General features: G+C 46.0%; 2 protein-coding genes across 2 annotated transcripts in view; one reads left to right on the top strand and one right to left on the bottom strand.

The window, feature by feature from the left end:
- Positions 1-372: 372 nt before the first annotated feature.
- Positions 373-6,047, top strand: Pcbd1 (pterin-4 alpha-carbinolamine dehydratase 1). The gene is made up of 4 exons (XM_031347177.1): positions 373-598; positions 3,794-3,925; positions 4,341-4,421; positions 5,548-6,047. The coding sequence occupies exons 1-4, from the start codon at positions 596-598 to the stop codon at positions 5,644-5,646; spliced, it is 315 nt and encodes a 104-aa protein (XP_031203037.1). The 5' UTR covers positions 373-595; the 3' UTR covers positions 5,647-6,047.
- Positions 6,048-8,760: 2,713 nt separating this feature from the next.
- Sgpl1 (sphingosine-1-phosphate lyase 1) overlaps positions 8,761-25,540 on the bottom strand; it is a 45,328-nt gene continuing 28,548 nt past the window's right edge. The window contains exons 4-14 of the mRNA XM_031347188.1: positions 25,241-25,388; positions 23,300-23,376; positions 21,849-21,977; positions 18,239-18,327; positions 16,919-17,024; positions 16,226-16,324; positions 15,291-15,440; positions 13,559-13,797; positions 13,000-13,146; positions 12,072-12,192; positions 8,761-11,333 (exon numbers count right to left, since the gene is read on the bottom strand). Of these exons, the coding sequence (XP_031203048.1) occupies positions 11,193-11,333; positions 12,072-12,192; positions 13,000-13,146; positions 13,559-13,797; positions 15,291-15,440; positions 16,226-16,324; positions 16,919-17,024; positions 18,239-18,327; positions 21,849-21,977; positions 23,300-23,376; positions 25,241-25,388 (1,446 nt within the window). The 3' untranslated portion in view covers positions 8,761-11,192. The remainder of the gene's footprint in view (positions 11,334-12,071; positions 12,193-12,999; positions 13,147-13,558; positions 13,798-15,290; positions 15,441-16,225; positions 16,325-16,918; positions 17,025-18,238; positions 18,328-21,848; positions 21,978-23,299; positions 23,377-25,240; positions 25,389-25,540) is intronic.

The following is a 25,540-nucleotide window of genomic DNA, read 5'->3' as shown; positions in this document are numbered from 1 at the left end:
AGGGTTAAACAGAGGGCAAGAGGAATGAATGCCTTACTAAACAAGGTGGTCTGGCAAGTTGCCAGAACAATGCGAACTCTTTCCAGTAGACAAATTTCTCTTCTGGCTGGCACCAGACCTCAGCCTTTTCCTTCTCCTACCATGCCTTTCCTGGGGGAAATTCTGATTTCTTGGGGTTCCATTATTTCAATAGCCCAAAGGAGGGACACAATGACTCCCTTTCGACTATCTTCTATCCTGTTAAGATAGTTACAACTGTGCACTTTATGTAGGTGCAGTCCAGTGCATGTGACATTTATCCGGGCGTCTTTTGTCGTCGTTGTTAATATAACAATATATTGGTCAGGTAGTCTGATGCCCAGAGTCCTCCCGGCAGACAGGGAGCAGAGGTGCCAAAGGCTTTGCCCTGCAGCCCATCACGCAGCCAAGCTCACATAGCCCAGGGCACGGAAAGCGCTGCAAGGGCGTGGAGAGCAAGGAGGACCCATGTTAATTATTACCCGCGGCCGCCGGATCTCTGCCCCGCCCCCGCGGTGGCCTGCTGTCTGCCTGCCGCTCTCTCTCTAGCTGCTGCCACCTGCTTCCCGCACTGGACATGGTAAGCACAGGAAGTCTGGTGGCCCCTGAGAGGAGACCGAGAAGCGGGGACTAGGGTTCCGAGGCTGGGGTCTCGGGTCACGCTGAGCATCCCGCAGAGCCATCAAGCCGGGCTAGAAGTCGCCTGGCCTCCCTTAGGGGCGCTGATACGGGAGGTGGCGGTGGCGGTGGGCCTGGAAGACTGGAGCCTAGCCTGTCCCGACTCCTAGGCCTGGTCTGCTGGCTGGCTCGGGCGGGGTGTGGCAGCAACGCATGTCTCCGTGGCGCTGTCCTGGCCCTACAGGCTAGCTGGTCCCTTGGGGTGTCAGACTGGGGGATTGCGGGGGGGGGGCGGTTTGCGAGAGGCGGTGCTCAGTTCTCTCTGCACCTCAGTGCTATTCCCGCCCTTACCGTCCCCCCAACACCTAGTTGGGGTGCTGTGTCCCACGTGGGCGTGGTGGTGGGTCAGGATCTTAGGTCCCTTGGAAAGGGGTCCCTGGACCTCCGCGCAACCCTTACGAAACAGCCTGGTTCTGGTTCTCTGTACTCTTGTCAGGGATGAGATGGGAGGGTGTTTTGGCAGCTGAAGCCTGGGAAGAGTCACTGGGGACCGAAGACACAGGCTTGGATAATAAGTAATCCCTCAGCCCACACTAACAGCGGCTGACAGAGCTTCGCTAAATCAAATAAGGCCCTTACCCGCTCTGACCTGAGTTCAGAGCCGGGCAGCTTGAGAGCTGGTTCTGGAAAATTCTAACGAAAAGTACCACCTAACACACACACACACACACACACACACACACACACACACACACACACACACACACTATCAATCCTGGTGCCTGATACCTGGTTGCCTGGTTACAAGGGTCCTGCTTATCAGCCACTGAAGGGCCAGCGCTGGAAAGACACTCCCTCCCCCTATAACAACAGTGCAGATCTCTGCGCCAAGGTGGAGACCTTGTTTCTGAGTGGACACACACAGGTGACAGTCCTGTAGGCCCCACTGCTGGCCTGAGAACCATCACAGGTGTTCTCATTCTAGGAAGTGGTTTTTTTTTTTTTTAAAGATCTATTTATTTATTTTATGTATATGAGCACACCATTGCTCTCTTCAGACACACCAGAAGAGGGCATGGGATCCCATTACAGATGGTTGTGAGCCACCATGTGGTTGCTGGGAATTGAACTCGGGACCTCTGGAAGAGCAGTCGGTGCTCTCTTAACTGCTGAACCAGCTCTTCAGCCCCCTAGGAAGTGTTTTTTTAAATGAAGCTTTCACTTTATAACCTTGCAACTTACTGAAGTATTCCCCCTGGCATCTCTTGATCTAAGAAATGGGTCTCAGCCTTTTACCCATGAAGCCAAGGGACCCTCTGGCCCACTGACCCCAGGGTATTGAAATGATGGATGGTTTGCAGGGCACAGTTCACCTTCCTGCTCCCCAAGCCAAATCCGAGTCCTTGTCAGTTGAACACTGTGTCCCTGAGTGATTCTATTTCACAATCCTAGCTTGTTAGACTGAGTCCTGCGTTCCTCTAGAAGATAGAACTGACACTAACTTCTGTTTTCCCCGGGGTCCAACTCAGGACCTGACCTGGTATGTGCTCAGGGTTACACTGTGGGCACTTTGCATAACAGGCTAATAAGTATGACAGTTGCCTTTGACAGACTACTTCCATTTTGAGTCTAGGCCCTGTGGTCCTGGGTTCCTGAGACAGCCGCCCTGAGAGTCTCACCCTGACAGCTGTGGACTAGCCAGGGGAATGGTGGAGATGGCAGAGACTCATCCGGGAATGTGTTTGAATGGGTTTCTGCATCCAGCCCCAGGGCTATAGCTCTAAGAGACCACACCTTGAGTAGGTGACATCACTGACCGAGGATGACGGGCGAAAGAGCAGACCACCCACATCCCCTTTGTCTAGGCCTATTTCCTCTCTAAAGATTTATTTATTTATTATATGTAGGTATACTGTAGCTGTCTTCAGACACCCCAGAAGAGGGCATCAGATCTCATTACAGATGGTTGTGAGCCACCATGTGGTTGCGGGGATTTGAACTCAGGACCTTCGGAAGAGCAGCTCTTAACCGCTGAGCCATCTCCCCAGCCCCCGTTTCCTCTCTAGAACACCTGAATGTGTTGCAGAATGGGTGTGGGGAATGGAGCATCCGTGGAGCTTGGGGGGCAAGAGTTGGGGGAGCACTTCACCACAACCCACGCTCTTTGGCACTGTCTATGAAAGCAGGTACAAAACCCAAGATCTGGGCTGCAGATTCAGCTTAGTTTGTGAAGTGTGTTCAAGTATGAAGTCTGGAGTCCTCGTTCCCAGAAACCATACTTAAAACACTGGCATGATGGTGCGGGCTTGTAATCCCAGCACTGGGGAGACAGAGCCAGATGAATCTCTGAGGCTTTGTGGCCAGCCAGCATAGCCTATTTGGTGAGAGACCATGTCCAAAAAAATCATGGCAGGGGAGGGGGGCTGGAAAGTTGTTCAGAGGTTGAGAACACTGGTTCCTATTCCAAAGGACCTGGGCCTGACTCCAGTTCTAAGGTATCCACACTCTCTTCAGGTCTCTTCAGGAACCAGACACATAGGTGGTGTACAGAATTATGTGAAGAGAAAACACTCATTTACAAAAAGTAAAAAAAAATTAATAAAAAATTAAATTAAACCGGGCGGTGGTGGCGCACACCTATCATCCCAGCACTTGGGAGGCAGAGGCAGGTGGATTTCTGAGTTCAAGGCCAGCCTGGTCTACAGAGTGAGTTCTAGGACAGCCAGGATTACGCAGAGAAACCCTGTCTCGAAAACAAACAAACAAAAATAAACAAAAAAAAAAACAACAAAAATTTAAATTAAAATAAAGATAAGTGATATCCAACAATAACATCTGAGGTTCTCCTTTGGTCACCACATGCGTACATGCCCATACTTGAACCTACCCACACAAACACATATACCAAAACAAACAAAATACACAAAACACAAGACCAAAAAAAGAAAAAAAAAAAAAGGACCCAGAGTCTATCAGTAAACAGGCCCAGACCCCATCTCTTGGCAGAGCACTTCCCTGGAAACGCAAAGGCCTGTTGCTTACTATAGGGGCACCTGAATCCACAGCAGCCAGCACTGAATTTCTCCCAAAGTCTCAGGTACACTCTCTTGACCTGTAAAAGGAATGCCTTGGGGCCTCTCTGTCCTCCCTCTTCTAGGCTGGCAAGGCACACAGGCTGAGCGCTGAGGAGCGGGACCAGCTGCTGCCAAACCTGAGGGCTGTGGGGTGGAATGAAGTGGAAGGCAGAGATGCCATCTTCAAGCAGTTCCACTTTAAAGATTTCAACAGGGTACGTGGGGCATGTCTGAGCGGGTTACACTCTGTGTGTTCATGCCCTGTCCTGTTAGCCAAGGGAAAATACATTTCCAAGTGACCTGCATAGAGGAGAAGGGCCTTAAACCCTCCCTTCTGGAACTCGGAAGTCTTTGGAGGAGACAGTCTGGGTAGCAGGCGCCTGCCCTTTTGAAGGCACTTTAATAAACGGTGAAGAGTTGTCAAATACTGATGGCCTGTGCCATGTGGACCACACTGGGGATGCTAGAGACGCCAACACGGGAATCAGAACTAGGGGTGGGATAGTACGGGTGGGGGTGGGGGGAGGCAGATGTTAGAACTCTGAGACTCCCTGGAAGAACCTAAGCTATCCTCCTGCATTGAGGCCTTATTGGCCACGACTCCCACTGGCTCTTCATTCTTTTTATCAGGCCTTTGGCTTCATGACCAGAGTCGCCCTGCAGGCTGAAAAGCTGGATCACCATCCCGAATGGTTTAACGTGTACAACAAGGTGAGTCCCCCATGTTGTGCCCTGCCTTGTACATCTCTTAGAACCCCGAAGGTTCAACCCTTGGGCCGAACTATAGGTCCTTCCTCACCAATAACCTGATGTCCGCTGCTTCTATCTCCTTCCTAGAACCAACAGAGACTCTTGACAGAAACAGCCAGTCTCACTGAAGATAGTAAATGCTAATTAAAACACTTTAAAATGCTGTGGCCAGCTATTAAGAAGGCAAGACTCAGGAAGGGAAGGGAAGGGAAGGGTACACCCACAGTTAGCAGCACTAATGGCTTTATTCTAGACGGAAGAATGAGAAAGCAGCAAAACCAAACTCAGATAGCCTGCGCATGGCTGGCGGATTGGACTATGATGAGCATGCTAATGGCTAGACTGTTTAGGAAAAAGTGAAGGATGTGTTGAGCCCACCTTAAGTTCTGATTTTAACTTTGGCTTAAAAAAGAAAAAATTACTTATTTTCTGTATATGAGTACACTGTAGATGTCTTCAGACACAGCTGAAGAGGGATCAATCCCATTACAGACAGTTGTGTAAGCCACTATGCAGTTGCTGGGAATTGGACTCAGGACTTCCGGAAGAGCAGTCAGTGCTCTTAACCACTGAGCCATCTCTGAAGCCCCCTCAAAAAATTGTTTTTTTTTTACATTTATTTAAATGTAAATATGGGCACGTACATGCTGTGCATGTGGGGAGTCTGTTCTCTCCTTCTACCCTGGAGGTTGAATTCAGTTTGTCAAGTCTGTTGGTAAATGTCTTTTCTCACTGAAACATCTTGCTAGCTCCTGGCTTTAGGTTTTTGTTGTTTGTTTTTTTTTGTTTATTTCTCTTGATATCTGGATTTGAATTTTTTTTATCATACTAATGAACTCATCATTATTTTTGGGAACTACGAAGGGAAAATGATGTGTACCACCTATCTTGGAGCAGTCAGGAAAGCAGTGACCAGCTACTGTCTTCAGGAATTACTAGTGTCTAGTGCTTGTCACCAGAAGGAATTATAGTGACTGGCTACTATCCTGCAGTCCTTGGTAGCGCTGAGCTCGTATCTGGTGGCTCTCCCGCTCCTCCTGGGAGGGTACTTGCCTGCCCCCGAATTTAGGCTTTCTCTCTTATTCAGGTCCATATCACGTTGAGCACCCATGAATGTGCCGGTCTTTCAGAACGGGATATAAACCTGGCCAGCTTCATCGAACAAGTCGCCGTGTCTATGACATAGATCTACCCTGTCTCCTATTTCCTTGGGGGAAGGAGTGACTGGAGGAGCAACTTAGGGAGGGAACCAAGGAGGCTGGCTGGCTCTTGCTCCCTGACTCTTGCAGTGGACACCACTGCCTTCAGGGATGAGTCTCCCTGTGCAGAACAATGCCAAGGCCAACAGCAGGGACTCTGCCGTGTTACACTGATTTGAAAAGCTCTCCCTTTTTCTGTAGAATGACTAGCCTCAGTCATGTTCCAGGCTACTTCTCGCTCCTCTTCTACTCTTTCTAGTTCATTTTCCAAGTTAGCTGTGATTTATAAAGCACGACATAAAGTCCAATTCAGATCCTACTAATACAAGCCCCAGTATATTACAGAAATGTGCTTTTATGCCTCCAATAAAACTACGTTATCGATGGGCTCCGCTTCTAGAACCTTCTTTTCTCCCCTGAACCGGAATCTATCACATTTGATTTTGAAAGGTCTGTTCTGTTTTGGTGGCTCCGCTTTCTTTGCCCACATTCAGCCAACTAAGGCACTGAACGTGTCCTCAGCCAAAATGCAATTGAATGGAAGCACTTATTCTGGGTAGGAAGCCAGGTAGAGTCCCGGTATGGAGGGAAAGGGAGAGAGGGCAGAGCACTTCCCCTTCCGGTTCATTGTCATGTAGGGTATTCAGACGGTGACTAGACCAGAGCTAAGGGGACACAGAGAAGTGACTAGGGTGACAAGGAAGGATGCTGGTTATACCTTAGAGACCAGAACTGCTGCTGGGGCATCCGCGGGAGGGTAATGTGTACACAGCTTGTGAACCTGTGTCTAAAAAAGGCAGCCTGCCACCATTATTTTCCTCCTCCTCCTATCATGGCTAGTAGTTCCTTATGAGCAAGCCTAAATATGCCGCGCGGTACCAGACATTCAATCAGATAGGATTCCAGGTGTGTTGGGACAAAGGGGTTCTGGAAGAGGTTAAGCTCTGAACTGGTCCTTAAGTAAAGCATATTGCTCTAATATAGGTGAGCTCCATTCAGTCAGCTGAAGGCTTATTAGATAGAGCGAAAAGGCTGCCAATCCTCCTTCAGATGGAACTCTGGACTCCTGTTTGAGCAGGGATGTCAGTACTCCCCTGACTTCATGGGTCCTGAGCTCTAGGCTGGAACTCCTCCTCCAGCTAGCCAACATTCCACTATTACTGGAACCAGTTTCCTTACCCAAAGCTCCTTTCTATGCACACCGATCATCACTGATCACTTCCAACACACTTCCTAATACACGGAGACCAAAAACATCTTGAGACCCCCGGTTCTGACAGCTGCAGTTCTCAGTCTTGGCGGAAGGGCTTAGCGATTGCCTGCTTGTCTATAGGAAAACACAAGGTAGTGTGGAGATTGATGGGACTATTTGCTACTAGAGCAGTGAAGGACCAGTTTCTATAGGTCAGGTCCCTGGCTAGGAATTCTCAAAGGTAGGAAATGACAGCTGCTACTCACCCCACCCCCAATGACAAAATGGGAAAACTGGGAACCAAGTCCAATCACATCTTCATCCATGTGCCTGCCACCAGACACCCAGAGCAGGAGACAGAGCACCCTACCCTACTGTACTCCTCACTGGTGACCCCTGGTCTGGAGCCCAAGCAGCCTGGGAAGTTGATCCTTCTAGGGCCAGAGGAGGCAGAGGCTAGCTCTCATCCCAGACTCCACTGTTTAAGCTCTTTGTCCTCAGAGCTTAACAGCAAAACCACCCAGACCTAAGAAAGCGGCATCACCTGCTCCACTTCAGACAATGTTCCCAAGTGTGCTCGGATCTAGCATGTGGGACAAACACAGAAAACACAGCGGCAGGTCTGGCTCTGCTGTTAAGGGCCTTCCTGTTCTAATGATAGATCTGGATTTGGGAATGCCAACCCAGGTGGCTCCACGTCTGTATGAGGCACATCTATCTACAAGTGACAGGCAACAGCTCTTAGAAAACATTCTTTCCTCCTCCTCCTATCATGGCTAATTCTGTATGAACGAGCCTAGATATGCCATGAGGTACCAGATATTCCTCTCTCTGAGGAAAGCAGGGGACTCTAAGTCCCCACACTGACCTCCACCCGAGGAAAGTCATAAAATCCTGAAGTTCTCTATGCTAATGGAATATCTAGATAGGCCCTGGGTGTTCAGTCAATGAGCATTCCTTCCCACAAAAGGTATTTAACCTTGGTTCACCCTGAGTAAGGTATACGCATTCACGGCATTCACATTTGCCATCAAATAAGGCAGTCTGGACAAGCCAGGACCATTCTTTTTTAATCAAAGATTATAAAGAAACGGTCCTTATCTATTCAGAGAAGGCCTTCTAGTCTAGCCCCTCGATACTCATTCTTGTTTTTTTTTTTTTGTTTGTTTGTTTGTTTTTTTTTCTTTCGAGACAGGGTTTCTCTGTGTAGTCCTGGCTGTCCTGGAACTCACTCTGTACACTGGGCTGGCCTCAAACTCAGAAATCCACCTGCCTCTGCCTCCCAAGTGTTGGATTAAAGGTGTGTACCGCCACCGCCCAGCTTCCATACTCACTCTTGACAGCACTCAACTGGAAGCGAACCAGGATCCACCCAGTCCTGGGTGTGTGGAATCCCTGAGGAGAAGCACAGATGGGAACTCCCTCCACCCCCATTCCCAACTCCCAGCCGTAAGCCAGCAGCACCTGGGTACACAGGAGACTGGGGACCATAGCAATCGTCCCAGACTCCACTGTTTCCCACCCAGGAGAACATGGAATAAGAACCCCCCATTATGGACTGTGTTTGCCTCCCCTGAGTGGCATGCCCGCAGCACTCTGAGTACCCCAGTGGTAAGGCAGACGAGAAGCCTGGCACATAGGTATGTTCTGGTAGACTGGATAGAGAGGAGTTCAGAGACAAGGCCCCAGGGAACTAAGGGCCAAGATTATATGTCTTCAGACAGACATAACCACAGCTCCTGGAGACAATTAAGCTCCCAGCTGAAGTGCCTCATGATAGACACTGTTACCGGTATGTCACAATGTAAATGACTCTGCAGGGAAAGGGCAATGGGGGAATGCTCACCTGTTTCCCACTCAGCAAATGTTGTATTTGTGATCTGTATAAAAAAATTCAACCATCCAATGATTACAGCTTGGGACGTTTATTATTCAATTGCTTTTGAAGAGTTATTGCTGCAGTTAGGAAAGGACATGGAGATGGTGGGGACATTAGAGGAGACAAAACAGATTTCAAAGAGGCAAGTACCATTTTCCAAGTATAAAATTGATAATATTAAAAATGACATGGCAGTATATTCACATGACTACCTATATCTAATACAGAAACAAGACAGTACATTATTTGCAGAAGCTACTATGGCACCTCCTAAGCCACATGATACCATGATACTAGACACCCCACCCACCCCTGTCACCGACTAGGCATGGCATGCACACATAAACATACAATGAAAGTCTTAAGTCACACTAAGGTTCCTAATCATGAATTAAAATGGCTGCCGCAGGTCCCTCTGAAAAACACCAGCACCGCATGCCAGTGTTACCACAAAGGAAGGGAGCAGCTTGGTCCCTGGCTCTGCTGAGACTAGAAAGGACGCTTCTCCATTTTAGCCAGTGGTGCCTGCTGGGTGGTCCCTGGACCTCTCCAGCATGATACACTGTAGGCCCAGGGAGGAGTCCTGCATAGCTCTAACCACTGGAAGTGTGTGAGCTCAGGAACTCAGCCTCTCTCTGACACACATCAACTTCAACCGTCCCTGAGCCTCATAACGCACTATGGAGCACACAGGAGGGACGTGAACATATGCACCTGCCCTGCAATGAGCCAGCTGGTTACAGCTCTGGGGTCAGAACAGTGCTGAAGACACTTCCTAAGGAGGGTGAGGAACAGCCTGGTGGTCTGGCTCTCCCAGCGAGCAAGGCTCAGGTTGAATACTCAGGAATCCCTGAGAAGGGGAAGGAACAGAGCATGGCTTCTGGTGATCTGTCCCAAGTCCATTTCTGCCAGGGCCTGGGTGAGGACTAAGTTTGTTACTCATTGATGGGTAGAAAGGCACATAAGAGCAGGACAGGGGCTCAGCCTACCTCAGAGCCCCCAATCCCTAAAAGGGAGAAGCAAGTGGGAAGCTGGCCAGGGATTGGTCCTGTCCCTGTATATCCCTGGGCAACCAGTCTTAGGAAGGAATCCCAGGCCCCAAGTGTAATGGCTGTAGCCATCCCTTTCTTCTCCAAAATGCCTCTTGTCCTACACTGCTGCCATTTAGCAGGGCCTGAGGAACGTTTAGTACCTGAAGCTAAAATGCCGTCGTCGTACCTTTGGAAACCGAATAAAGGGAGGAAGGGACAGAAAGAACACACACTGATGGAACAAGGGTTCTCTGCACACCTTCACACCCAATGAGGAGGTCAAGGACACTTGTGGAGTGTTTTCTTCAATAAAAACAGATTCTCACTACATGAAGGCTTAAGGCAATGTTGAAGGAGAAGACCACTGCCCACATGTGCACGACATAGGTGCTTACCTATGCTGCTGTTCACAAAAATATGGGAAAGGGTCTGGTTTTGGCTCCTCTGGCCCAGGAGACGGCTCAGGAGTAATCCATCCCTACTCCATTCAGAGAGGCAGTGCCAATAGCCAGAAAGCCCTAGATTCTCTGAAAAACATGTTCATTTCCTACCCTACAGCAATAAGAACAAACAAATGTGAGTATCAATGCCAACAGGCGTCTCCAAAGATGGCAGCAGCCATGGGCATGCACAAGACAAAGGAGCACTTCAAATCCTGCCAAGGAACATACTCCAGTTATTTAAGGGGGTGGGGGGGGGGGGACACCAGTAGTCTGGCCGACCTGTGCTTGGAAAAGGAAAGCAGGTTGTAATGACAGTGATCCTGAGAGACAGACGGCAGCTCCTGAACAGAGGCTGAAATCGTCCCCTGTGCAGGACAGACTAACACCCACCTGAGGGAACACAGTACATAAATGTCTCCTGCCTGACGGCCAGAACATTCCACTGAGGTAGCAGAGACACCCTCTTGCTATCTCACTTTTCCTAAGCAATCAGGACAGGTCGGACCCACCACACAATGATTGAGTGAAGCCGATGCTAAAGACGTCAGAGAAAGCCAGGTGGCAGCGGCAGCGGTGCACGCCTTTAATCCCAGCATTTGGGAGGCAGAGGCAGACGGATTTCTGAGTTCAAGGCCAGCCTGGTCTACAGAGTGAGTTCCAGGACAGCCAGGGCTATACAGAGAAACCCTGTCTCAAAAAACCAAAAACAAAACAAAACAAAAAAGACATCAGAGAAAAATATGGTTAAAACAGTTGCTAGGGTAACATTAGTAACCAGGGCAGACTCACTATGCAGTGGGATCCTTCAGGGTCTTCAAACTAAAAGCCCCAAGGAGACAGAGAAGCCCTGACAGGGAAGTTGTCTTATGGGTTATCCTATTGTGCTCTAATGAGTCAGTCCAGATGCCGAGTTGTGTGCGGTTGGTTCCAGATGCCAAGAACCTTCTGAAGGCCTGAAGCTCCACGGAACTAACGAGGCTGTCCGAGTTCAGCGGGGCTTTGGAGAACCGTTCATCTGGTTGCCCTGAGTCACAGGGTCTGTACTATAAAGGCTGTCCAAGAAGACGGAGGATATTTCTGCAACCAGCTTCCTGTCAATGGTTGCCTGGGCCATGCCATAGATGGCACCCTGCAAATCCAATCAAGGATATAGTGTTAGTGACGTTAAGTACAGCTGCTCTTCCGTCCTTAGGCACCCAGCCCCCATTCCTAGCCCAAACATCCTTCCATCAGACAAGCAGCTGCTATGGGACGTTTGTGGCAGTACTTTCCAGCCTGCCCTTCCAAGTAAGGGAACTACTCTGGGATTTACTGTCTTCTTTAAAAGAACAAAACAAACAAACAAACTGGAGTGCTCATCGCCTTTTCTGTGTCAAAAGTTTCTTTTCAAACACAGGATGAGAGCAACCCTGGTTCTGCACTCGCTCCCTCTCTTTCTCTCTTTCTCTCTCTCTCTCTCTCTCTGTCTCTCTCTCTCTCTCTCTCTCTCTCTCTCTCTCTCTCTCTCTCTCTCTCTCTCTCTCTCGCTTGCCTGAGATACCTAACAAGCAGGGAGCAGGCACTGAGCTGAGGCAGAAACAGATTCAACAGTATGACAGGCTCCCGCACTACTCCTCACATTTCTAAGCGGGGATGCCCTGGTATTCTTTTTTTTTTTTTTTTTTAAAGATTTATTTATTTAAAGATTTATTTATTTATTTTATATATGTGAGTACACGGTAGCTGTCTTCAGAAGAGGGCATTGGATCACATTACAGATGGTTGTGAGCTACCATGTGGTTGCTGGGAATTGAACTCAGGACCTCTGCAAGAGCAGTCAGTGCTCTTAACTACTGAGCCATCCCTCCAGCCCCCCTGGTATTCTTACCATTCCTGTGGTCTTAGCTTTAGGATTCTTCATGATTTGTGTAACCGATTCCCGGATATCCTTTAGGAACTGGATTGCCACTCGCTTCCGAGTATGTACTAACGTAATGCAGAAATGAATGCTATGGGAGAAAAGAGAGGGGGAGGGGGAAGACAGATCTTGAAAAAGAAAGCAAGCCTAAAATAAAGCCACTCCAGTGGGGGGATGCACTGGCTGACTCTCCATACTGCAGGTTTTTACTCCAGGAGATCAGGATTTTGTTTTTTGGCATGAACAAGAACCACCTTAACAAAATGAACATGGCTGGCTGTTCTGTCCTGTGTCCATTCCACAAACTGTCAATGGTGGCTATTTCCATCATGTATGAGCAATGAAGGGTAAGAGGTTTTCATCTTAGAGAGTAAGTAGGCCTGGTGGGGAGAAAACCATAGAGTCGAAATCCTGAGGAACCTCAATGCTTTCAAGAAACCCTAACTCACTTTGGGGAAGGACAGAGCTGGCAAGGGCTACAATGTGTGGAAGGTAGATGAGTACAGACCCATCCAGCTGGAGAGAAATATTAAGTCAAAAAACATATGGAAGAGTACACCAGGCCTACATGATCAGAAACCTTCTAGAGGGCTTTGAGGGAACATCACACACATATTGGTGTCTTAGAGAAGCAAGTTGATAGCTATAGACAAGACAGATCAATCACAGAATACAAAGGCCACAGAAAGAACAGAGAAAAACCTTACAAGTGACATCCTGCCTCAGGAGGCTGGCAGCCAGTTCTACCTGAGCTTAAAGCAAACCACCTTGCTCATTATATGTATGAACTCCAGTTGCTACCAATGTGCTGGGCTCTAGAAGCTAAGTATCAGGTTACCCTGGTACCTCAGCTCTTCAGCTCATGAAATGAAGGGAGGAGTCGGGGCTTTAGGCATACCTTTTTGGGAACTGCAAGTAGTTAAAATTCCAACCCTTAGCAGACATCATATTAGATAGTCGGTAGATGTCAAAATCGTTGGATCCCAGAGCAATAACTGACAACTGAGGATCCCCGAAAATGAAGATGTTTTTGATGTTTTCCAGTCTAAAAAAAAAAAAAGAAAGCAAATGCAGAAATTGAGCATCTCCATTCTGTCGGTCCTAATCTCAGTTGATGACCACAGCCTACGCTCCTGGGACTGGATTTGTCTCTTACACCAAAGAGGCTAGGCTGCGGTGGGTGGGCTTAATGGAGATCAGACTCCCAGACAGAACATCAGAAATGTTCTAAGTCCCAATCCATCCAGAACCACTGGCTTTTCCCAGTCTACCCTACTCCTACGTCACAGCACAGACTGTAAGTTTTTCTTCTCCCAGTACCATCTGGTAAATGGTCTAAATCCCAGTCTATCAGGAGACAGTAAGGGGCCAAAGGGTGTGCCACAGGCAGTGATGCCTTGGACCAACTAAGAGAGAGAGAGCAAGAGACAAAGCAGAACACCGTTTTCCACACATACTCTGACTTGAGGAAGCGAGAAGTTTTGATGATCTGTTTGGTAGCTTCAACATAGCCGTTCTCACCAATGTGCACCAAGGCGGCCCAACAGGCTGCAATGATGCCACCAGGCCGTGAGCCAGCTATGCTTGGAGATGCGTAGATGCCACCTTGCCAGTCTGCACCAACAAAGAACTGGTACTTCCTGTACTTCTCGTTAGAGTACATCACCACTGATGAGCCTTTGGGAGCATAGCCATACTGAAGGGAGAAGCAAAGAGGTCAGAGAACGGCTGTATCTGGCAGCTCTGCCCACACAGAACCACACAAGGTAATGCTGCTTTCTCACAGGTGCTCTGAGGTACGTCCTGCTCAGCTAAGGGTCATACTTCACAGTGTTAACACACAGAAGGAACTTGAAGGCATGGATTCTACATTCTCAAAGTAGGGGGTGAGCCATCTGAGATCCAGAGAAAAATTAAGACTAGGTTTCCTCCCTCTTTCACTCAGCCTTTGGCTTTCCTTACTTAAAAGCTGAGCGCAGTGGCATACACCTACAGTCCTCCCACGTGGGAGGTGGAGGAAGGAGGATCAGGAATTCTAGGCAGGCACAGACACATCAAACACTGTAAGCCAGTTGCTCCTGAACACACAGGTTTCCTTTTCCAAAAGGACTCTGCCATCAGCATAAGCATATTGTCACGTAGACTCGGGGACTGCAGGATCAATCCCTAGCACTGCCAATAACCTCAAGACTTTGGAGGCTTTTGGCACTAGAGCCATAACTAGACAGATGGTTGACAGAAAGCCTCTCGGCCGGGTATAAGGGACAGGAGCTGCTTTTCTCCAAAACTTGTCACCTCCACATGCTGACAGGCAGGAGTCAGACTTTATTGTATATGTTGGTATGTGTGGTGGTTTAAATGAAAATAGCCCCCGTGGGCCCACAGGGAGTGGCACTATTTGGAGGTGTATTCTTGTGGGAGCAGGTGTGTTGAAGGAAGTGATTTACTGGGAGCAGGCTTAGAGGTCTAGTATGACATTCTCATCCAGCTGCCTGTGGATGCAGATGTAGAACTCTCAGCTACTCCTCCAGTGCCATGTCTGCCCATCTGCCACCATGCTTCCTGCCGCAACAATAATAGACTAAACTTCTGAACTGTAAGCCAGCCCCAATTAAATGTTTTCTTCTGTGAGAGTTATCATGGTTGCAGTGTCTCTTCACAGCAATAGACACCCTAAGACAATGTGTGTAGGAAGAAACTAAGGCTTTAGTCAATTTGTTGTGTGGAGAATAGTGAAATCACCCAACTGTCATCTCTTGGTTACCCCCTGTACTGGCTGGTTTTGTGTGTCAACTTGACACAGGCTGGAGTTATCACAGAGAAGGGAGCTTTAGTTGGGGAAGTGTCTCCTTGAGATCCAGCTGTGGGGCATTTTCTCAATTAGTGATCAAGGCCCCTTAATTAGTGATTAGGGCCCCTTGTGGGCGGTGCCATCCCTGGGCTGGAAGTCTTGGGTTCTATAAGAGAGCAGGCTGAGCAAGCCAGGGGAAGCAAGCCAGTAAGTGACATCTCTCCATGGCCTCTGCATCAGCTCCTGCTTCCTGACCTGCTTGAGTTCCAGTCCTGACTTCTGATGATCAACAACAATATGGAAGTAAGCTAAATAAACCCTTTCCTCCCCAACTTGCTTCATGGTCATGATGTTTGTGCAGGAATAGAAACCCTGACTAAGACACCCCCTTAGCTCACCTTATGAGTATCTGCTGAAATGCTGGTCACACCATTCACCCGGAAATCAAACGGTATCTCCAGTGGGTACCCTGCTTTCTCCATGAAGACAATGAGGAAGCCCCCAAGACAAGCATCCACATGTAATGGGATTTTGTATTTGACAGCCAGCTAGTTAAAAAGAACATATGAAGATGCAAATAAACCCTAAGCAGAATAGAAGTGGAAAGATGGGCTACTGTGTACTACCTCACAGGTATTAAAAGGGGGCTATTTTATTTGAAGATAGGGTCTCACTTATCCCAGCCTGGCTTTGAACTTGCAACGTAGCCCATGGAAGAAGACCTTGAATTTTCTGACCCTCCTGCCTCAGATGACCAGTATATACAACAATGCCCAGTTGTATGGGGTGCTGAGGATCAAACACAGGACTTCATACATGTCTGGAATATACTTTACCAACTGACCCACAGTCCCAAATAGGTATTTTTGACATTTTAAAATGAAGTCTATTTTTCATGTATATTTAATCTTCAAAAGTGTCCATGGGAAACATGTTCCATGTAATTTGTATTTAAATATGTCTGACCTCAGGCTCCCTCAACCATCCCATGAGAAGCAGCAGAGCTCTGATTTAACAGCCTCTAGAGGGGACAGTCCTGCTGTTGTCATTGTATGGTAGGCATGTTCCTAATGGCACATTACTTCCCGGTAGAAATCTAAGAGCTCCTACGATTTCAAAATACCTTCTTTAAAGGCAGCCTGAGTCCTGTACCGCCCCTTCAGAGGTCCCAAAAGAGGTGCAGGGACTTGCCTTGGGGTTGATAAGCACTATCAATCTCTGCTGTGTTCAGACCGAGAATCAGAACCTTTCTCCTCACAAAGCCCCACATTGTCATGTCTATTTTAAAGTACTCATCTGCATGCGGCAAATTTGCAACACCAAAATCTCTCACCTTGGCCACTTCGGGGACAGGATCCATCACACCATGAGGAAACTGTGGGGTAGAACAGACCAACATGGCTGTGTTCCCGGAGATGGCTCTTTTCATTGCCTAGGGATTTAAAGTTTAAGAGAAGTCAGAACCTTGGTCGAAGCTGCTCATGCCTTTTGCCGTGAGGACAATGTAGACCACTGGCTTAGAGTCTCTACACTCTGGGAGAAGAGTGCCTTCTGCTACAAAGGGGACACACAAGTCCCTGTGGAAAGCGTGCCTGAGAGCAACACTATGCAAACTCTATGAAAATGAAAACCATACTGAGCTAGGAGACAAAGGAGACTGTGAGTCCCCGCCCACAATCTACCAGAGATGATTTAGCAAAAACATGACTTAACCTTACAGCTTCAATAAAACAAAAAATTTCTCTACGCTTATGTGAGACATAAAAACACATTCAGGTGTGAAGGGAATGAGTTCATCCATATTCATTTTACAAATAAAGAAAAGTAAAGGAGTTGAAAGTAAAGTCCAGCTCGACACCATTAGGGACCGGATCATCCATCTTCCAGTACTCAGAAACATGGCTGCCTGTCACACTGCTAGTCCAGTCTCTGCACTGGCTGTTCTAGTCCTGCAGGGGAGCCCATCTGCGTGCAGATGGAGAGGAGGTCAACGTGACATCCTGCTCCTTGAACCTTCAGGACTCACCCGCACATCCACCTCCATGTTTTTTTTCAGGGCAACTCGGATAATCTTCATTCCAAAGTAATGAGCTGCTTTGTCGAATGCAGCATGGGCACTCTCAGGAGCCACACTAGGAGATGGATGAGAAGGGACTAATGAAACGTAGAGCACAACAGAACCCAGGAGTCACCAGTTATAATGTTTGACTACTTTTTCTCACACTATTCTGTTTGTATTTTCTTGGTGCAAACAAAAAGAAGCATATAGATTTTCTGTAGACAACTTCTCTCCGCTATTTAGGAAATCATTTTGGCAGCAGGAAGGAAAACTCAGAACACAAAAGGACACAGACCACAAATTGGGCCAGACAGGAAAAAGCCAACAGATAGAGGGTTTGGATGAGGGAGTATGAGGCAGAACTTCCTGAGGAGGGCTGATCCTCCAGAAGACCTCAGTGAGAAACAAAATGCTGTTCTAGCAGAGAGTAAGGTTGCCTGGCACAGAGACAGAAGCAGCAGTCAGTCAGCCTCAGACCAAAGTGGCCTGCCAGCCCTGATCAATCAATCACCAACCTATGAAAAACTAAAATCTGTCTTTCCTACATGGTTACAAATAATGTTCAAGGAGAAAAAAGAGTCAGAGATATCCCCCATTACTCCTCTCTCATCGCTACTGTTTCCTTTAAGGGAGAAAAATCTCTGCAATCACTATGTACCAGGTATCAAAGGTTTACATGTGAAGAAAGTAACAGCAGCTAGATTTATTCTCCTATGCAAAGTGGTCACAGTTTGGACAAAGAACAAAAACTACTTAGTTACCTATACTTGGAGAAAAAAAAAAGCAACATTAGCCCAAGAGGTATAATATTAATAAATCATACAAAAAGTGGTCTAGAGTACCAAGATTATAATCATACAAAAAGCAATGTAACTGAATCTCAAAAACAAAACAAAAACCTTGTTTTAAAATTCTTCCTTCTAGAACTAACTCTCAGATGCAAATTTTCCTAGGGAACACTGAAGGTAGTCTAAGATACTTCAGAAATGTTCACTCAACTGTGTTCAATTACACAGTCTACACGGTCTGCTGTAGGCTCTGGGTAAGTTAACAACACAGGATTCAGAGATGTAGTTCTAGCAACTGCCTCTGGAAAAAGGATGCTACTCCTGCTAAAAATGCACACCATGTTTAAGCTTGAATAACCAGGTACTGGATGTGACAAGGAAAAGAAGGCTGGAATTGTAGGAGGAAGAGAAGCAGCAGAGAAAGAGGTTGGGTTCAGTTTTACACTGTGCTGCCCCAAACAGTCAGTATCAAAGGGGAAACAGACGTACACACACATACATTTCTGGAGTTTTGATCCCCTTCTCTAAGGCCAAGTCCCGATAAGCTTTGCAGGCCATCAGGATGCTTTCTGTCCCTCCAGAAGTCACCTACGTGAAGAAAAGAAGCCAGAGTAAGTTAAGGGTGAGTATCAGGAGGTGCAGCCTGCTTTGACCTTAAAATGTTTGATACAGAAACAGGCATGGGCAGAGAAGACACTGCTGTACCTTCAAGACGGACAGTGTGGTTCAGGGGACACAGGGTGTGCCACGGAATCAGCAATTAACACTTCTGAAACCCAACTTGACATGCAGTAAACACATCCTATCACCTCACTATCTTTTAGTAGTAACTGAGCTTGAATAATTTCCCAAAAAGCCAAAGGCTATGGCACTGAGCCTGCAGGTTATCATCTTAGATTTAGCATCTGTGAAGGTTCATACAATCTTAGGTTTTTCTTTTCAAAAGGGAAACTAAAGTCCCTAAGTATTATGGGTTACATTTGTTGATAAGTAAAACCTCCTGAATTTTAGATTATGTACCAACTTGAGATAGGATAAAAAATGTTTACTAAACTTTCCTAACATCTACCTATAGAATAAAGATACCATTGGGTACAGAATCCCAGTGGTCAAGAGTTATGAAGATTAACTCAGAAAATTGAGTAATCTATTAACTCAGTTAACCTTTTGTGAACCATGTGACGATCCTCGTTTAACAGCTTGCAGAATGTAGACAGAGGACCCTTGTTTACAGATCTCTATGCTGGAGAAAACAGTTTACAGCTGAGATTAAGTCTACAAATTAGCAACAATACCCTGTGGTCTAGCCTAAGACCTCAGAGCTGTCATATGAGGTTCCAAGAAAGCTATGTAGAAAGTTGGAGAATCACCAGGCCTTACACTCTTACCAAGGCTGACAATGATCTAAACAAAAAAATTTCCAAATTCCTAATCGTCTATATCATGTGTCCTGTCTTCAGGACAGAAAATTAGTTGTGGAATAAGAAACAGAGACAGTAATGTCTATCAATTCCTTTCAACATGTATAAAAACCTCTCACTCTACGAGTTATGTTTCAGAACATGAAACATTTCTTTCCAGGTATGATTGAACCTGGTTGCATTCACACAAGCCAGTCAACAATCTACTGTGATCTGATTTTATTAGTACATGAATTTGCCCCTTTAATCCTCTGTGCATGAGACAAAGGAAGTTAATATAGGGAAAGATATTTTGAAGCAGGAAAGAAAAAAAAAAAAGACCTGAGAAGTATTTAAGACCCTCTGTTAGTTTCAATCTAAAGATTTCTCTTTAACTTGGCCTAACCTTCTTGCTTCTCAACAGTAACCCTCCCCGCTTCACCAAAACCAGCTCATCAAGAGAGACACACAGAAAGAAGCAGAAACAGAGAAAGAAGAATAAAAGAATAAGGAGAGAGAGAAACAAAGAGAGCTCTCTATAGAAGCTGGAGTAGTTGGAATATGCTTGGCCCAGGAAGTGGCACAATTAGGAGATGTGGACTTGCTGGAGTAGTGGTGGCTTTGTTGGAGGAAGTGTGTCACTGGGGGCGGGCGCTCAGATACTCAAGCCAGGCCCAGTGTCACTCTCTCCCCCTGCTGCCTTCAGATCCAGAAGTAGAACTCTGAGCTCCTTCTTTTGCATCATATCTGCCTGCATGCAACCATGCTTCCTGCCATAATGGACTAAACCCCTGAACTGTAAGCCAGCTCCAATGAAATGTTCTTCTTAATAAGAGTTGCCCTGGTCATGGTGTCTCCTCACAGCAATAGAAACCCTAGCTAAGACAAACAGTAACACATAACAGATGCAGAGGTACAACTAAATACAGTGCCTAGTCAACTCTGGAAATCAGGGTAGTCAGGAAAGTCTTAAGAAGTATTATGATCATACCTTCCCACTACAGAGAAACAGAGATTTCCTTATCATCTGCCTTTATCTATGTAGTGGACATGACCAGTGGGGAGAAAAGAGCAAAACAGAAAAACAGAACAGAAAATCTGACCCCTTTTAAGAATAAAGATCACAGGAATTTGGGGTAGATTAAAGCTCAAAGTATATTACCCTCTTACAACTGTGCAGAGAGAACTTTTAATACAATCTCTGAAGAAAAGACCCTGAAATCCTAATAGAGCAAGAAGAAAGCTTCAGCCAGCCCCGCAGACAAGCCGCCTACCTTGAGTCAGCCCAAACCATGAGGAGAGACCATGCAAGAACCAAGATGAGCAAAAGGTGACCACTGTAAACATCGGGTTAGGGTGACGGTCTTAGGTACCCCCAACTCGAAATCTATTTTAGTTGCTACTTCATAACTGTAACTTTGCTACCGAGCAATGTCTCAGTTCCTAAGACCATCAGAAATATGTGTTTTCTGATGGTCAAGATCCACAGGTTAAGAACTGCTGCTCTAGCACATGATTGTAAGATGTAAGAAAGATCACAATTCAATAAAACAGGACATCATCAAAGCCAGAAAAGAAACAACAAAATGAGACAACGGATTAACAGAGAAGGAACAAGTATGTAAAAAAACAAAAAAAAAAAAAAAAAACAAAAAACCAAAAAAACAGGACAAAGACATTAAAAAAAAAAGACAAAGACAGAAAGACCAATGCCACACTACTTAAGAGAGCTGTGTGGTATAATCAATGCCCGGACAGTTGGAAATTCAAGGAATCATGCAAACCCCTGAATAACCTAAAATAGATGTGAGGGCAAAAAGATTCAGAGGAAAAAGGGTTTTCAACTGATATAGGCCTATCATGTAAGAAAAAAAAATGACAGAGCTTCTGTTTCCAAGAACATATAGTCTCTAATAAAAATAACTAAAGAGCTTGACAAAGCATCAAAAAGATTATATCCACTCCTGAACTAACATTAAGAACTACCTAAGCCCTAAAACAAAACACAACCAAATTTTCTGCAGGACAGTCTACCATAGCCAGCTCTTTCCCCTCTAACAGTGTATTCAGTCCAGGGGTTTGCCCAGGGTCACAGTGCAACAGAATACTGCAAAAAACCCAAACTCTTCACTGTACAGGAAATAACCTCACTAATGTGAAAGAAGATGGCTTTTTAAAACTTGACACTGGGGTCAAGAAAAACAACTTTAAAAGAAGAAAATGCAGAGAGAGCCAGGGCTGTGGAACCACACACCTACAATCACAGCCACAGGAAGAGGGGAGGTGGGTATCAGGAGTTCACGGTTATCTTCAGCTACAAAGCATGTTCAAGGCCAACCTGGGCTATGAAACTCTAGCTCAAAATACCAAAAAGAAACAGGGAGGGGAGTAGATTAATGTCCATCAATAGGTATGTGGATGAGAAGGTGAAGAAAATGGAGAGAATAAGCCAAGTAGAGATATGTGGCGAAATATCTGGTGATCACAGCATTCCATGAACTCTCCCAGCAACTTCATACAGGCTGGGAGAGTTTTGAAAACATGAAGTTGAAGAGAAAAATACTTAGAATATATACTAAAGTGTTGACACTCGGTGTTTTAAAAGTACAAGGAACATTTTAAAACTGGACTTCATCTAGACCATTCTACAATAGCAGTCCAATAACTGTATAACAGACTATATTAAAACTTCTATTACAAATCACTTACACATCCACAGGAATCTGGTCCCCCATTGAAGAGAGAACAAGTCATCCTTACGATTTCTGCCTCTAACTTCCGTAGTCCAGGGAAGATATCTGGATGCAGTGGATTGCTCCATGTGAATTCTCCATAAGCCTGCGACGAAATGCAAGGGGGTGTAAGACAGGCTGTTATCCTAAACTAGACAAAGAATCATGTACTGAGTAAGGTTTTCAGGTATTGGGTCCAACAGTAAGAACTGGAAAAGGGGTATGATATATTCCCCAACTTAAAGACCAGAATATAATGTAAGAGACAAGACATATAAATAAATGATTTTACAATGTGGTTAAGGAAGAAGTATAAACACAGAAGTATTGAATTGTGACACCAACAGATTGCCATTGCTTTGAAGTTGCACCTTTGCCTGTCATTGTTAGCTATACAGACCAAATATGCCTTGTGAGGCTCATTTTCCTCATATGCAAGGGGGACTATGTTGTCTACCTTACGGGGTCCTAGCAATAATTAAACATGAAAACGACAAGTTTGCCCGCCACAAAAGCAGCCACGGCTGTGAGTTCATCTGTCGGCATGTGCTAAGGGACCCTGGTGGGGAAGCTGCTAGCATCTTGAGTGCTCTAGGGGAATCTGATGAGAGGAGCCTGAAGAGAGGAATGGAAACTCATCCTATGCATCAGGAGGGAAAGAAATGGGAAGAGCAAGAACTGTGTCAACGTGGAAGGTAACAGGGAGGTTAAAGTGATAGGTGGGAGCTGGGAGTGAGAGACACATCATTCCCACTGTGTGAGGACCTGGGCTTCATCTACAGCTAAAGAAAAGTTTAAACATAGAGTTATGACCATTATGCTAAGAAGTAATTAAGTAGAACCTCTAACACCAAGGTGTGTGGGGTTTCACAGTCACAACCCAAGGTCTGAGGGATCACAACTTCAACTATAATTTCATATGAGAAATGGGCTTCAAAACTAAGGTTGACTAGAAATGGAAGTACGCTTTGAGTCAGCCTTGCCCCGACTCCCATATCATTCAACACTGGCTGTAGCACTGAAAATCTCGAAATGAAGCCCCGTATAGTAGAACAGGTCTCCAGTCCCAGCACCTGGGAGATAGAGGCAGGAAGATCTCTGTGAGCCTGAAACAGCTGGTCTACATAAGCAGTGCAAGCACAGCCAGGGCCATGCAAAGACCCTGTCTCAAAAAACAAGCGGTATCCTCATGGCAGGCTCCTTCATTACAAAGACAGAGGACACAGCAAAGCCCAGAGACATAAATGACATTTCACATTTTCTGAAGTCTGAAGATGCATCTGACATTATTATGTACATTTACCTATTTACGTGAAAAGAAACTTTTGGATCTCTATTGTTTTACTTCAACAATAAATTTCTGTTGATTATTATTACAAGAATGAGATTAGATAGTTAAATGAACTAGGAATGGCACCCAGGGCTCACCTGCACCAGCAGCTCTGTGAGCTTTGGTTCCCCGCTGTACACGGTTCCTGAGGCTTTCCCTTCTTGCCAGGAAACATCTGCAGAAAAAGTGAAGGTCACTCTGTCAGTGAGCAGGGGACCCAATGCCCTCTTATGGCTTCTGAGGGCATTCGCACTCAAGTATACATATTCCCACATAGATACACACCCACACATACAATTAAAAACAAGTATTTTTTTCCCAAAGATTTATTTATTATTATTAATAAATACACTGTAGCTGTTTTCAGATGCACAATAAGAGGGCATCAGATCTCATTATGGGTGGTTGTGGGCCAACACGTGGTTGCTGGGATTTGAACTCAAGACCTTCGGAAGAGTAGTCAGTGCTCTTACCCACTGAGCCATCTCACCAGCCTAAAAACAAGTATTTTTAAAAAGAGTAGAAACTCAATCATGTTCTTCTATTAAGAACAAAGGGATTTCAGTAATGACTTAGCACAGTAAAGGGGATGAAAGGTCATTCATCAGTGCCAACAATCGTAGGAAAAGACATTAGTGTATCAAGGTTCAATGAAGACACAGTAATGTCACCCTCACCCTCAGCTATGTTCTCTCAGCATAAAAGTAGTCCTTTGCCTCCATGCAGTTCCTATCCTCAATATGACCACCTTCTTTAGTAGCTCCCCCCTTTTCCCTATCTAGTCACAGGAAGTCACAGGAACTGCTTTAAGCAGAGGTGACAGAAAAGGCAACCATGAAATCTTGCTATGTGACCTCCAGAGCTACAGCCAGAGCACAAAGTATGCCAGGAGGAGCACATTCATTTCAGACCTGGGAATACATAGTGCAGCAGCCACTTCCTGTGCCGTAGCTAACACTCAAGAGCAGACGTGGAAGTGACCATGAAACAAGGCTGAGAAGGGTTCCCCACCAGAGTTCCGCTGGCTGTCTCACAAACATCCTGTTACACTAACAAATCTGAGATGGGTCCTTCAAGTCTTTATACTACCCCAAGGCTGGACCCTATTGAAAGTGGTCTGTGAGAGGGGTGTCACCAAAACACACGAACTGAAAAGTACACAGAACCACCTGCTCTCCAAAGCAGACTTCTCCAGTTTTCATGAGAGCAGAAGGCTGGGCAGCAAGTGCATAGGGAAAGCCTTCCTTCCCACAGCCACGTGTGGGTCCAGTCTGATTTTCAGTCTTTCTTCATAGGACATGGTTGTGTACCATACGTGTCTTAGGCCTGTGGTAACTATGGACAGACAGGTACAGAGTTTCATATCCTGCTCTTTGACTCTTCCAAAGAATACAGCATGGGTTATGACATTAAAAAAATAAAATAAAGGAAGGATGACAGACAGCCTGCACGTATGTCTGTGTATACATGTGCAGGCCTCATGTCAATGAGACCAGAAGAGGGAACTAGAACCCCAGAACTAGAATTACAGATAGTTGTAAGCCACTAGGTGGGTGCTGGGATTTGAATCCCAGGCCTCTGCAAGAACAGCCAGTGAACCTAAGTGCTAAGCCATCTCTCTAGGCCTTGTCTACTGACCCCTATCACCCTGTGTTCTTTGATTTTTTTTTTTTTTATTTTGCCTGTTTTTTGAAACAGCATCTACGTAAGCCTTAGTCGGCCTGATGCTATATGACCTAGGTTGTCCTTGGGCTTGCAGCAATCCTCTGGTCCCAGGTTCCCAAGTACTGGGATTACAGGCAAGCGCTGTCACTTCCAGCTCTGTGCTCATCTCTGGATGGTGGAGTTTCAATGTTTTTATTGTCTTCTGTGCCTTCAAACAGATAACATAATTTTGACATGTCTGTATTTCATCTACAATATGAAATGTGAGGTAGAGACTGGATCCTCCTGTACATGTAATAAGTGCCAAGTGATCCTTGATCTACACCAACATTAGCCAATAAGGACAGAGGCAGCACCCTTGGGCCAGGGCTTACCCATGGAGCTGTACTCCTTGAGTGTCTCCAGAACCTGAGCTGTGCTCATACCCTGAGCAGGCAGAGTTTTCACATACTCTTTGTCCACCTTCAGGAATGGCATGTTCTTGACAAGATCCTTCTTGGCTTTGTTCAACTGTTGTTCGATCTCCAAGGATAAAGGGAAAAAAAGTTAACTAGAATGTAAAAGAGTGAAATACAGAAGTAGAAAGGCCATCTCTGAGACGGAGTCAATGGCTCAATACCAAGCACAAATGCATACTACTAAATTAGAAGGGTTTGTCTTAAGAAGAAAAAAAA

This window comes from Mastomys coucha, unplaced genomic scaffold, assembly GCF_008632895.1.
Source record: "Mastomys coucha isolate ucsf_1 unplaced genomic scaffold, UCSF_Mcou_1 pScaffold3, whole genome shotgun sequence".
NCBI lineage: Eukaryota > Metazoa > Chordata > Mammalia > Rodentia > Muridae > Mastomys > Mastomys coucha.
The sequence above is the reverse complement of the archived record's forward strand: the minus strand, read 5'-3'. Positions and strand labels throughout refer to the sequence as shown.

What these genes read in the sequence shown, in the direction of transcription:
- Pcbd1 (XM_031347177.1), top strand. An exon ending in ACTTTAAAGATTTCAACAGG is followed by an intron (nt 3,926 to 4,340) that starts GTACGTGGGGCA and finishes TCTTTTTATCAG; the next exon opens with GCCTTTGGCTTCATGACCAG. An exon ending in GGTTTAACGTGTACAACAAG is followed by an intron (nt 4,422 to 5,547) that starts GTGAGTCCCCCA and finishes TCTCTTATTCAG; the next exon opens with GTCCATATCACGTTGAGCAC.